This window comes from Juglans microcarpa x Juglans regia, chromosome 4D (genome assembly GCF_004785595.1).
Source record: "Juglans microcarpa x Juglans regia isolate MS1-56 chromosome 4D, Jm3101_v1.0, whole genome shotgun sequence".
NCBI classification, from domain to species: Eukaryota; Viridiplantae; Streptophyta; class Magnoliopsida; order Fagales; family Juglandaceae; genus Juglans; species Juglans microcarpa x Juglans regia.
The window spans coordinates 5,447,407-5,461,721 of record NC_054600.1 but is presented as its reverse complement, the minus strand read 5'-3'; the positions used below and the strand labels follow the sequence as shown (position 1 = coordinate 5,461,721).

At 32.9% G+C, this 14,315-nt stretch overlaps 1 protein-coding gene across 1 annotated transcript; it reads right to left on the bottom strand.

The window, feature by feature from the left end:
* Positions 1-165: 165 nt before the first annotated feature.
* On the bottom strand, positions 166-13,774 carry LOC121260076 (rhamnogalacturonate lyase-like; the record flags this gene model as incomplete). The annotated part of the gene is made up of 16 exons (XM_041161931.1): positions 13,643-13,774; positions 11,503-11,624; positions 10,723-10,776; positions 10,358-10,489; positions 10,108-10,227; positions 9,657-9,795; positions 9,169-9,339; positions 8,765-8,917; positions 8,531-8,637; positions 8,335-8,428; positions 8,074-8,215; positions 7,780-7,933; positions 7,553-7,672; positions 6,831-6,957; positions 6,423-6,654; positions 166-182 (listed from the first exon to the last, which is right to left on the bottom strand). Coding segments are annotated over exons 1-16 (2,016 nt in total), but the record flags the coding sequence as incomplete, so codon positions are not given.
* Positions 13,775-14,315: the final 541 nt, after the last annotated feature.

Below are 14,315 nucleotides of genomic sequence, written 5' to 3'. Positions count from 1 at the left end.
TATTTTACACTGTTGCGTTGCTCAGACATCACTTCTTGCAGCTTCGTGATCCTTCAGAAATTGCTTTATAGCGCTGTAAGTATTTTCTCAAAGAACTTTCGTGATTTAAATGTATTTTTACACTAACTCATTTTAACTATGAACTGGTTGGTTATGCCGGACTGAGTCCGAGGAGTTCGGGGGTCGGATGGATTGCGGACGGAGTTGATTGTATGTTTGGTTTGTGATTGGATTATGTTGACATTTGTTGGATATTGGTGTCGTGTCTTGTTCACTGCATTTGCACGCATATTCATGTTTGTAACTGAAAACTGGGTTTTCGCATGATTGCATACATGTTCATGTGTTTATTTGAAAACTGGGTTTTCATGTGAGAAATGATTTTTGGGTGTGTTTGAAACGACTGGATTGACTGGTTTGAGAAAAAGGAAAAGAGACTGTAGGGATGGTGGTAAGCAGGGATGGTGATATAGTCCCGCCTGTGATTCCCGCCTACGGTGCACGCGGTAAGGATGGTGGTAAGCAGGGATGGTGGTTGTGTCCCGCCTATGATTCCCGCCTACGGTGCACGCGGTAGGGATGGTGGTATAGTCCCGCCTGTGATTCCCGCCTACAGTGTCCAATAAATTGTTGAGTTTTGTGTAAATCATTTTTGGAGAAATATTGGATTATATGTTTTGGCTAAAAATGGGATTTTTGCGTGTGTTAGAAAAGTACTTGTTTTCAGGAAAAATGAGGTTTTGAGAATTGTTAGTTGGTTGCTTTAATGCGTTTTTATCTCGAGGGTTGTTTGGATTATTACTTACCTGCGGTACCGTTTTATGGTATCGCAGATTTTGATGCAGATGAGGATGATGAGTCTTAGGCTTTGGCTCCATTGGGAGAGCGATCTGGGATTGCTCTCATGCATCGATATTTATTATGCTAGTCTTTTATGTATTTACCTTTTGTAATATATTTGGGATGACTGTATAATTTTTTTTTAAAAGAGATAAATTATTTTGGATACCTGTATTTAAATTTCTGGTACTTAGTTGACTTATTATATTATCCGCTGCGATTTTTGTTGTGCACTTTTGCATGTTGCACACACTTGGGCACATTTCGTTGGGATGCGTGACCCATGTTGTCATCATCCTGATGTCACGATTATCGCGTCCCTATACGTGGGAGTCGGGGCGTCACAACACGTAAAGAGGTTGATGATTTGAAAAGTAGCTTTTGCTTAATTAAGAAGAAAATATTACTCAAAATTATGTTAAACTAAATCATAAGACTTAAAATCCTTTCTTCATATATGTCATATGCATGTACGTATAAATTAAGTTATCGAGGTTTTGATCTAATTTTTCGTACTCAAGCCACTGCCAATATATATCAATGCCCTAAATATCTAAACCCAACAGTTTGTAGGCCTGTGCAAATTAACCCATATCCCGGCGGATCCAAATAAAGTGAACCAACCCGACCCGATTTTATTGGATTGTTATCTGATCGGGTCTCCAACCCGACTAGGAACGGGTTTGACTCGATGTCAACCTGTGCGATAAAATTACGAGAAACACGGCTTAAAGAAGGATACGATGTAATAAAGAAAAGACAAAAAAAAATTTCCTGTGAAAAGTTCACGAGGGCTACACCCTTCACCTCAATTTTTGATACTCTGCAAATATTCCCTTAGACTCAACGGCAAAGCAAATTGAAGCCTTCGTCTTCGTTCACCGTGGGCTAGAGTGGTTACTTCAGCCATTTCGCTGACCAAGTTGAAGCTCTCGTCTTCGTTCTCCGCAAGGATGGGCAGAGGTGCGTGTGTTTAGATTCAATTCCCAGCTAGCATCCACCCAGAAACAGCTAGCACAGAGAGAGAGAGAGAGACGTGAGGTTACTGAGTGTGTTTGACATTTGTTATGGCCTCTTGAGGAAAGGGAGATGGGAGTGGGTCACTGGGCATTGCAGAGAATAGTGGGGAGAGGTTCTGTTGAAACTACGAAGTGAAGGTTAAGGATGAGTTTTGAGAAACTCCAAACGCAACACTTTGATGATGACGATGGTGATGTTGTCGTTTCCATTTCTCTCTCTTTATTTTTATTTTTTCATCCGTTTTTCTTCTCCAAATGGCTCTTCCATTATGCAAGTATTTTTTGTCTTTTCTTGAATTTGAGGATGATTGTAGATTTGAGATTCAGATCATTTGATGATGATTGTAGATCTGAGATTCAAATCACAGAGAGATTTTGTAAATCAAAGTGCAGGAAGCAAATTGCTTTCTTTTTTCGATCGAGCCGTACGGGTTCAATCCAATTTTATTCTGGTCGGTACGTTAAACAAACCCGTTCGGGCAGGGTCCGATCGGATCGGGCGCAAACCCAATTATAACAGGTGGGGTTGCAGGCCTAGTTTGGACTAATTGACCTTATACCAAGCCCACATCCTTTGGAGGAGGTGCTGTTACAGCCATGCATCCTTCAGATTAGACAAATCAAAAGTCCTTTTCCACCCATTCATGCTAATAATTGACATTCACCAGATTCCATTTTTTTATTTTTGTCTTTTTTACCCCGGGGCGGGGGAGAAATATATTCTATTCATTTACATATTCACTGAAATTAGTCGTAAACTTGTAAGAAAATCATGAAATAGTACAAAGTCTTGATGAACCAATGATGTGTTAGATTTTATTACTTAAAATAAACTATGTTTTGAGTATTTCAAATAAATATACTTATTTCCTTATACATATATATATAGTTTCTTGTGCATTTATGAAAAATGTCAACTCATTGAAATATATGAAGAAGGAAATATAAGTAGTTAATTTATATTGAATCCTCCTCATTATAGTATTATTGTCTTAAAGTGAAGGAGAAGAGAGCTCTACTTAAGCTAGCTATATGCGTTGCCTAGTTAGGATTGTAAATGAACTAGTCTGTACAATTTCCTCGCTCATTTATCTCCGACTTAGCTCGTTAGTTTGACTCGATTAAAACTCGTCCATAAATCATTGAATATATATATATATACATATACATATAAACATTATATTCAATATATAGGCATATATATTTATATATATATATATATGTTTCTATACACATTAGATTTAATAGTTTGAGCATGGTTATCTTTATAATTAAATATATAGTATGTAACCCAATGATTAATGCCTAGTCATTTATGCCTATATATTGAATATAATCCATAATTATACGTTAGTTAATTAAGTACTTATGTGATTAATTATCATAGATATTTTATAATATGTGTAATGGTTAATATGTAGGACTTGGTAGTTTCATATACTACAATGTAGAAACCATATAAGAAATGTATTGATAAAAATGTTATAATCATATAACTCAAAACAATGTTTATATATTAGTTGTAAAAATTTCATTAGATTTTTCAAATATGGTATTTTTTAATTATTCAATTCATTCAAAAGTAAAGAGAAAATATATAAAAGAGTACAAATAAAACTCAATTAATAAATTGACTTGGCTCGAGCTCGTTAAAGAAAATAGACAAAGATCAATAAGTAACTCAACCCGACTCGAGCTCATGTTTGATTGGCTCGCCTCGGCGAGTTCTCAGCTCGAGCTAGAGGTTGAACTCGAGTTATTTGAATCTAAATCGACTCAATAACCCAAAAGCTCAACTCAGCTCTGATTGAATACAGCCCTATGCCTACCAGTGGCAAAGTCGCCTGCAACATGCGCTTGGGCAAGGCAAGGGTAATAGGCTTTGGGCGCTATGAGGCAGACTTGTTACATAATAGAAAACTAGATGTTTTCTAGCCGTTGGATTTACCAGAAATCCTTCTTAATGGTCATCATATAATTGATCGGTTCAATTTTAAAATAGACAAGAATTTTCCTGCAAAAAAAAAAATCTCCCCATCTCATAACTCTCATCAAATTGTTCTTTTGAGTAGTTCTAAAAAAGTGCTATCGTAGAACAACGAGAAAATAGGGACTTCATTGTTACCATTGCTCTCAAAACTTATATCCTCCACCTTTGCAACTCATAGCCTCTGTCTTCAAGCTAGAAATCCAATTGAAGTCATGCATTCAGTTCCTCACATGTAGTGCCCTCACTCAATACATCTGCAAGGCAACTCTCAATTCCCACTGCAATGAGAATACTTGGTCTTGTACCAACCCTAAAACACAATCAGAGAACATGTTACTAAGGCCCCTTTCTCTGATTTAGGTAACTAATCCCATCTCTAGCTGCCAACTTGTTTTGTCTTCAGTCGACGTGCCCACCTTTTATACAATGTCTACTTCCTACTCGGAACTACAATTAGCTTCTTCGCAGCTAACTCTCACTTGCTCGATCTCTCATATCGCAAGATTTCAACGTACTTTTGTGGTTCACCACCACCAATCAGTAGAATATAGTTCATGGTCGGTGAATACCACTATGGAAGTCTAGTCATCCTTGAAGCCCTGCGAGCAACAATTGTAGGTGTAGATAACCCTGGATCACTAGACACTCTATCATTGTCTCTTATACCTCTGCTTTGCACCGTGGTCTTAGAAGATTTCCCCAAGCTTACAGATTCAAGAGGAACAACAAAAATGATTCCCTTTTACTTTCTCATCCTCACACTCAGAAGTACCTTCCCCTTCTGTATTTTCCTGCACATCATTGGACCCAGATGTTAGATACAAAGTATCTATTTTCTAACCACGCGCCAAGACCATAGCACCTTCCATGCATCGCCCGAAAACAGTACCAAATGACTATTATCGTCAAGCTATCTCGAGATCATGTTTTTCTTTAACTCTGAAGTGTTTCTGACTTTCTGCAAAGTCTACACATTCCTGTTTGGAAGTGTGATGCGTACATCTCTTACTCCCACTACAACTAGTGCATTTCCATCAACCATGTGTATCTTACTAAAATCACTACAATATAGTTCTACATGGTTTCTCGATGTGAATTGGTATGGAACAAAGCCCCTGAATCTAACACCAAATTATCAATTGAACTGTGCACTGCAAGAAATAAAGCATCAAGTATTTCTTTAGTCACCACTTCTACTCTATCTCTCCTTTTATAGCTGTTTAACTCGGTGGTTTAGCAACTCTCATCCACACACCAAGTCGGTTAACTAGAAGTTTCGAGATACTATCAATTATAGGAGGCTTACAGAGATTTCATGTAATACTAAGATTTTCTAGGAAAGTTGGTTAAGGTAGTAGATGATGTTTCTTGAAAAGGTAAAGTTCCTATCTTTTTTAACATAGGGTTTCAAAACATACCATATGGTCTTCCTTTCCTGCTGATGATTTCAGATCAACCCTCTCGTAAGCACAAAAATTCCCTAATCCATGCATAGCCCGAGCATACTCCTTTCATTCCAAGCCCTAAAATAAAAAAAAAAATTATAATTTAATAACACAAAGAACTTCATAAAAGCAAAGCAATAACTTCTATTTTGAGGGAGAAATAGAAGAAAATGATAGAAAGAAGAAAGCTTACCGTAGGTGGCTTGGTGAACGTGGACAATGGTGGTGGTGCATGGAGTCAGTGGCAATAACAGAGTAGACCAAGAGAGAGAGAGTGAGAGAGAGAGAGGGAGGAGAAAACAACGTGGGAGAATGAGAGAAAAGAAGAAAGCTTACCGTAGTGGTTGGTCGGACAAATGAAGGTAGTGCTTGGAGCATCGGCAATGTAGAGAGAGAGAGAGAGGAAAATGGAGAGAGCAGGAGAACAAAAAAACAAAGGAGGGGATAGCTTGTTTTATTCGAAAAATGTGATTTTGGATATTATTTGAATAAATTTACACAATTAGGTTATAACAAGGAATGTTTGAAGTTTGAACACCTTAAATTTTGTTTGAACAACAAAAAATTTGGAGGGAATTGTTCCCACATTTTTTAAACTGAACCTTTTCAGAGACGAATTATTTCATCCTTAAATATACCATTCGAACACAAAAATGGTTGTTTGAACCATATTTTTAACAATTACATATTTTTAGACAAAATTCAAATTTCGTCTCAAAAAATTACTTTTAGAGATGAAAAAAAAAATTCTCTAAAAATTAAATTTGTTGTACTGTTTCAAACATTACTTAAATATAAAACACATTTCAATAATATTCAAACTTTTCATCTAATCATGATCCAAACACAAAAACGAACAAAATTTTTACAATTTTAAAACTAGACAAAAATCAATGTAACCTTTCAAAAATTCAAAATAAAAATAATATTAAAAATCTTAATTCAACCCATTTCATTATTGTTCACATACCATCTCACTACTATTTACAATTATTTACAAAATTCTGAAGTTCAAACGAGCCCTAAATTAATTTGATCATTTAATTATTATTTTAACACAACTCTCTTTGTGTTTAAACAAAAGAAGATCAAACTAAAGATCTTATGCGTGCATGCATGCATGATCATGGGGAGGCCCTTCTAAACGAAGGTAGTCATACATGACTCCTTGAAAAGGACTTCTCCTCCTTGACTGTGTGAGATAGATCGTATTGGTTCCTTCTCGCAATAGATTGCTTGGTACCTCAATGCTGTACAACCGATATAATCCGTGAATTCCGTGTCTTGCTATCGCATTATCCCTTCCTATGAGTCCCGTTGAGAAGTGTGCACGTTGTAGACTCAGGTCATTGAACCGAACCTTGCAACGAATTAAGTCATGAGAATATCAACAAAGAAGACAATAGAAATGAAAACTGCATGCATGCATGATGATATTTGTTTGGAGTAAAAAGTACTATATGGTAGGAAAAGTACTTCTATGTTTCTATGCAAAATCAAGGAGCATTCTTAATTGCGGTTGGCTTCTGTATGTACCTGTATTTCAGCAAAATGGGCAGACGCCAATGCCAACTGCAGTGTGTAGTTTCCATCGTTGGTGGCATTTTCCAGTTCAAATTTGATCTGCCATGTTGTTCCTTCGTATGTTTGATTATTTAGTTTCCTGCAATTAATTCGACATTAGAACCATTTAAAATTACAATAAATTTATATTCTTATCGCCCTCCGGCCATCTGAAGATCTTTCCCTCCCTGATCAGGGTTTCGGATCGTCTGAAATTTGAAATTCTAGGTTATCGTTTGTTGTTTTCGCTATTGAGTTCAGTTTAATTTTTTAAACTTTTCGAACGTTCGTAAGTAATTTTGTCTGTGTGCTCTTTCAATTAAATCTCAACGTTGAAACTTTCCCTGCAATGAATTGGCCGGGCCACCTTTGTTTCTTTCCTTGAGGGAAAATCAGCATAAGTGCTTGATGCTTGCGACTAAAAGCTCGTTATATTCTAAAACTTGCTTTATGTATGTATCTCTTTTTAAAACATGCGCATCTATCTCTTTTTAAGGACGTAGTTAAACATGTTAGGCTAGTGTCACTTAAAAAAAAAAAAAAAAAAATTGTTTATTTGATGTTAGTTATTTTTTGCCAAAATGAGTTTATTCTCGTAGCAAATAGTCATTTTCATCGAAAATAACTCGTTATAAATATTAATTTTTCTTGAATTGTGCTTCAAATAATGGAGGCAATGAATAATAAGTGCGTACCTTGTAACGTGGGCGTAGAACCAATCTTTACTATAATTGCTAATATTAACAGTATAAATGAGATCCTGATCATCCTGATATAAATCTGCATACCGATCCCATAAGCCATATTGCCTATACCTGCAAATTAAAATTATTAAAATGGAAATAAATATTTATTTAAAGATTGTAGCATCGATATTCAATATGTGCATGGCAGCTAGCTAGCTAACGTTGGTGTGACTAACTTTTCTGAGTGATTGAACAATCGGTTTGTGAGCGTTGGCTTTGGGTCCGGTATAAAGAACTCAGCAGCGGTCCGGTCAGGAATGCCAATTTCCCACAGAGTTGGACCATTTCTCGGAGGCCTATACACAACCACACCCAATTCCACTTTCGAGCCTACAATAATATTGTATGTCAGCCAACTCTGAAATTAAAATTCTATTTCCAAATTTATTTATTAATAAATCAAATATATTAAATTAGAAGAGAGTTATTATATATATATATATATATATATATATATATATATAATATACCTGCTTTAATAGTAATTTGCATGTCATTTTTGTAATCTCCAATCACACCAGGGACCCATGCATACAAATTGTAGTCTCCTGGTCGGACGTTTTTAATTATGAAATGTCCCTCGTCGTCAGCTTGGGTCCAGAATTGGTAACCCTAAAAGAAATTAACAAAGAATTGAACAAATTTTATAGGTGATTAATCTCTAATTAATTCATCACCCTTTACGATATTATAAGAAGGGAAAACTATATAGAAATTATTATTTATTATACCTTGCTTTCTATTTGCCATGAGCCGACCTGTCCAGGAGCAGCCAAACCCACGTAAGCAGATTTTGCCCTCATTAGTTTTTCATCAGTGATGTACCTAATAAATAAACCATGCATGTGATCATGATCTGCATGCAACAAGAAACCATGCAAATAGACAATCAAGGAATGCTGCATGCATGCACGTTCACGCATGTACCGGTCATCGACTTGCAATTGACCCACAACTGTTCCCCGTTGGTCAGCAGAAGGGAAATCTTCCGACTTAGTGAAATTGTATGGCCAGCTATCGACTTCACGCAACATCTAATTAAAAAAAGAATCAAATTAACAAGTAATTAATAATTGTATAAAATGGAGATAAAATTAATTAGGGATCAGAAACGTCCACTTAATTAATTAGCTTAATTCATAAATAAATAAATATATATACCTGCTGTTTAGCTTCGCCCCAGAGTCTTTTACGAGTTTTGGTGGAACCGGAGTTGAGATAGACAAATACAGGACCAAAAACTTTTTGCCATGGCTCTCCGTCTTCAAATCTCATGTGTAAGTCCCTACCAGTATAATGAGTGCTCATGAACATCTGAACCATGGACAAACAAGATCAGTACTTTATAATATATAATATATGGTGACTACTAGTCTTATTATAATTTATTTATATAATTTTAAAGTGTGTAAATTATGCATGCATAAAAAAAAAATCTAACATGGCCAGCTACCATGGGTCATCTCAACTGATCTCAACTCATCTTTAAATCTAAACAACATCTAACAATTTCACAGTTACGGGGATTAGCTAGGATGCAGATCACGGGGATTAGATACACTTACAGATAGCAGAGTAGGGCCCACATGGCCAGTGAGATCTTGTTTGATGGGCCCCGCTGTACGGAACTCATTACTGGGTGTAATGATCCAAAATCCAACAGGTGGGGCAACCGACATCCACCCCTGAACCCTAATATCTTTATCTTCCATCGAGTACTGGTACTTGTCATCCACCTTCGTGCATGCATGACCCAATCAAGACAAATTCAGTAGGTAATGTACATATATGATCTTCTTCATTTTGAAGTGAATTGTTCAAATTATAATTAAGGATATTGCTAATATTTGCGGAGCAAATAAAGATTAACCTTAAATAGGGACATGATTTTAAGACTAGCTAGATCGAATTAATTAATAGAAATACAGCTTTTTGCAACCAATTAATAGATCTAATAATTATTAACTTTGAAATATATATATATATATATATATATATATATATATATATATAGGATCATTATCTGCAGTATTAAAAATGATTTTAAGGGTACCTCTCCTCTTAGTTCAGGATTGGAGGTCGTATTTGTTAAAAGAACAGCTTCCGGGTAGGCAAGGGGTTGACCTCTTTTGCGATCTAGCGGCGTTGGCATGATCCTCCGCTTCTTGTCCGATATTGCCATGTAGTGAAAACTAATCATTGATATCCATTAATACCTTAACAACAATATATATTTTCCGATTGGCTCAGAAATTATGATCTATATATATATATATAGCAATAATCTTGTCACAATTAATTATTCATTAATTCATTATATTTCGATTTAGATCACAGTACATATTTATATAACACATTTTAAGTAGTTTTATATATATATATATCAGCAGCTTAAAACACGTATGTCATGTACTTGCGTGTGTGATTCACTATATATAACAAATTAAATTTAATATTTTTTATATTGGATAATGAACAAATTAACAAATTATATAATTACGTACTTGTCCTGTTCCAGCTTGTAAACAGCCCTAATCTGACCCAGAAACAAAGCCGGCCATCCCTTAAGGCGCTCAAATATAGCGTATGAATAATATCCTGAAATTCCACGTCGAAATATGTACCTGCAAAGTTAAAATTAAAGTAGTACTTGATGTTAATTATAAATTAGAATTAATAATTCTGGTTCTAAATTAGTTAATTTATTAAGCAAAAAGATCATATATCGATCGGCATGCATGCACGTGAGCGTACCTTCTGTCTACATTTAAGGGAATATTTGTCTTTCCGTGGAGCGAATTATTAGAAGCATCCCATATTTTTGTAAATGAAAGCTCTACTTGGTCTTTGGTCTCGGTTATAATCGTGAAATTTGTTGCTGCCAATCTTTTGCATAGTTTTAGTTAGGGATCAAAAGTACATGATATTATACATTACAAGAAAAACGAGCATTTGTGACGGATTATTTATGACAATAATGACTATTTGCAACGAAAACATACTCATTTTAAGAGGAAATAATTATTTTCAGAGAAAATAACTGACAAAAAAAATAAACAGTTTTATTGTAATGTTAATTATTTCAAATGATGAACCTTTTGGAGAGGGAATTTTATTACCTCCAGGTGTTACCACCAGGACCTCCTGGCTGCTTCCAAACTACATCCCAATACCTAGAAGTACTGATCATGATTAATGATTGTAAGAAATATATCGACATGGTGGGAAAATTGAAAATGATGATCATCGTGATGATTAATCTATTTCTAACTTTTGAATTATTTTCTACTTGTTTTTAATTTTTTGTTATTAGATACTAAATTACCATCGTGATAAATGATGATCATCTGGCCGAATTTATAATAAGATTAATTGTCTCGGTTTCTCTTCAAATTATTTAATTACGTCATACAATTAATTTATAGAAGATCTCACTCTCAATCACAATCTCAATCCAAGGGATATTAATCATGTAGCTAGTGATGTAGTCTCAACAACTTAAAATAGGAAAAATTAGAATTTGTGACTTATTATTTACGATGATAACGACTATTTACGACAGAAACATACTGTTTTTAACATGAAATAATCATTTTTATTGAAAATAATTGGTCACAAATAAACAGTTTTCTTGTAGTGCGTACTTTATTTTTAAACCTCTAAATTATCATTACATTTTAATCTGCAATATTGTAAACTTTTCGATAATTTGCTTCTAAAGCTATCAAGTTTTGCTACATTAATTATCACCATTAATTAAGATTTATTTTAGAAATTTAGGGTAGAAAGATAAATAATAATAATAATAATAATAATAATAATAATAATAATAATAATAATAATAATAATAATAATAATAATAATAATAATAATGGCAGTGCATGGACGTACTTACGTACCCTCTATTCTCCCATCTATTGTGATTTTCGAGCAAGTTATCTATACCACCATAAGTAATTCCAACAACGTCACCCGCCGGCCTGGACAAATTGACTTGCATGAGCCCATTCTCCACCACCACCTGAAAATTAACATTTGTCGAATGTTCACTTATATACATAAAATAATTAACAGCAGCACTATATAATTTTATTATTATTATTATTATTATTATTTTTTAATGTGGGTTGTAAATTATGAATGATGCATGCATGCATTAATGGAGATTTATAAATTTGTTCGTGAAAGGGGTTAATTACTGAAACTTGCATGAATATTCATGAATGTTTTGTTTTGTTTTCTTTAATTTATTTTTATTTTATTTTTTGTAATTAAGGTAAAAAAAATTAATATATCTGTATGTATTCTATATATAATAAAAGAGGCTATAGCCTCATGAAATAGTAACTTTTGTTTGAGTTTACACTTAGGTTTTTGTCCTCATTTGCATAATTACGTTTTTATCTTCTATATTAAAAATACAATTAAATTTTCTATTATTATAATATAAAATATTAATATAATAATAATAATTAAATATTAATAAGTTACTAATAATCTAAATTAAAAATTTTGTATTATTAAACTTTTGTGCAACAAATTAACAACTTAGTTAGGATATTTTTTATATTTCTTAATCTTAGATTTAAAATAATAGTATTTTTCATACGTAATATTATTTGAGAAAAAAACAACAATTATCTTTATATTATTTTTCATAGTAATTCATAAAAATAAATCATAGTCATTGGACTAATAATATATATCTTCATTTTAAAAAAATACAATTATTATTCTTACGTTCAAGTTTATAATTGGTCTTTAATTTATCATATTCATTGCTAAATCCATATAGTTTTTTGAAATAATAAAAAATAATATTATTTTATTTTTGCAGTTTATTAGTTTTATACTAATATTATTTTCATTTGAGAAAAAAAATTATAATTTTTTTAATTTAATTAATAATCTATTTTTATGTTTTCTCATTCCAATAACAATTATATCCATGTAGTTTACGAAACAATTAAAAATAATATTATTTTATTTTTTTCATTTAATATTATCATCATTATTTCTAATTAGTCTTATATAAATTAAAGATTCGAGCAAATTAGCAATACATGTCTCATTATGATTTCAATATAATGAGTTCTAAACATTTGATTTGTTATGTGTTCAATAATTTTAGATTTTCTGTTTCCTTCATTTTTTTCCAAGTGTCATTTGTATAATTTGTTGTATAGATTTATGATTATTTTTACATTGATCATATTTGTTGTTCTAATTGATATGCATCTTAAAATTTATATTTACAGAAAATACATGCCCTGCACTCAAGCTCTACCAACTAGTATGTATATATATATATATATATATATATATAGAAGATGATACTTAATCCCATGAATTTGTCCTCTCAAAGTTATCCCTCGGATATTGTATTTATTTTTTTATTCTTCATGAAAAAAAAGTACAATAATTTGTATTAGTTGTAACTTTGAATGGGCCGCAAATTCATGAGACTGAATGACAACACGCATGTACATAGGACCATGCTACAGTCACTGAGAATTCCCATTGAGAATTCTCACTGAACGGTAGCAAGTGTTAAACATTTTAAAAAGAAAAATCACCAAGTCATTACAAAACAATTTCTTAACCATTAAGTAAAAAGATAAATAGAAAAACAATCCGTAGCGAGTGTTGGTAGGATTCCTCGGTGGGAATATCATTTCCCATAGATATATATATGTGGACAATGCTAGGGTGCACCCCATACGAATATGCACACCAGTGCAATTGTCTTTTTCTTTTATTTTTTTTTCTTTTTCATTTAAACATTTTTTAAACATCTTTAACCATTAAGAAAAAAATAAGAAAAGAATAAATTTACTAATAGTCATTTCCTTAACTATTAAGAAAAAATAAAAATAAAATAAAATATATGAATAAATACATTTAATGAATACATTTAAGAGTCATACTAATATTTTCCCTTCTCTCTCTATATATATACGCGCGCTCTCATTTACATGAACTTGTCATATTGTATTAATTAATTACTCAAATTATATAGGGGTAGTAGATTGCATTTACCTGCAGGTCGTCGTATGTATGTAGCTCCACATCATGATCATCATCAACATTAGATTCTTGGGCGGCGTTGACGTTTAATAGAACTCCCCTGCAATAATCAGGTACACACACAACACACTCGCTCTCACCCATGTAATAATTATAAAGTAGGAAATTAATTAGGCAAGGCTGATATCAACTCATGAAATGTATCATCAATCACTACTTCACTGACCGCAAAATTTGATTGTTTTAATTTTGTAGTTCTTACCATTTTGTGAACCCTTTTGTGATATATATTTGTACATGCATATATATATATATATATATATATATACGAGCCTTGTTCATGTTTCTATATATTATTTATACGGGCGTACGTAGATCTATACCAATTTTTTCTGCCCAGAACCAAAATTCTCATAGCAAATGCTAAAATTGTTCTCTTTTTCTTTGTGTAAATATCTAAATAACGAACAAAAATGCACTTACAAATATATATATATATATATATATATGTATATGTATATTCAATTTGAATTGGCATTATCTTCATCATCATTTTCTCCATATATCTCAAACTGCAGGTTGCTTTAGTACTTGTTTCAGGTACACATCCCCCGAACCCCCTCCCTAATTACAACTGTTAATGTCTCCCTAATTAAACTATACTACCATTAGATCATCGTAATAA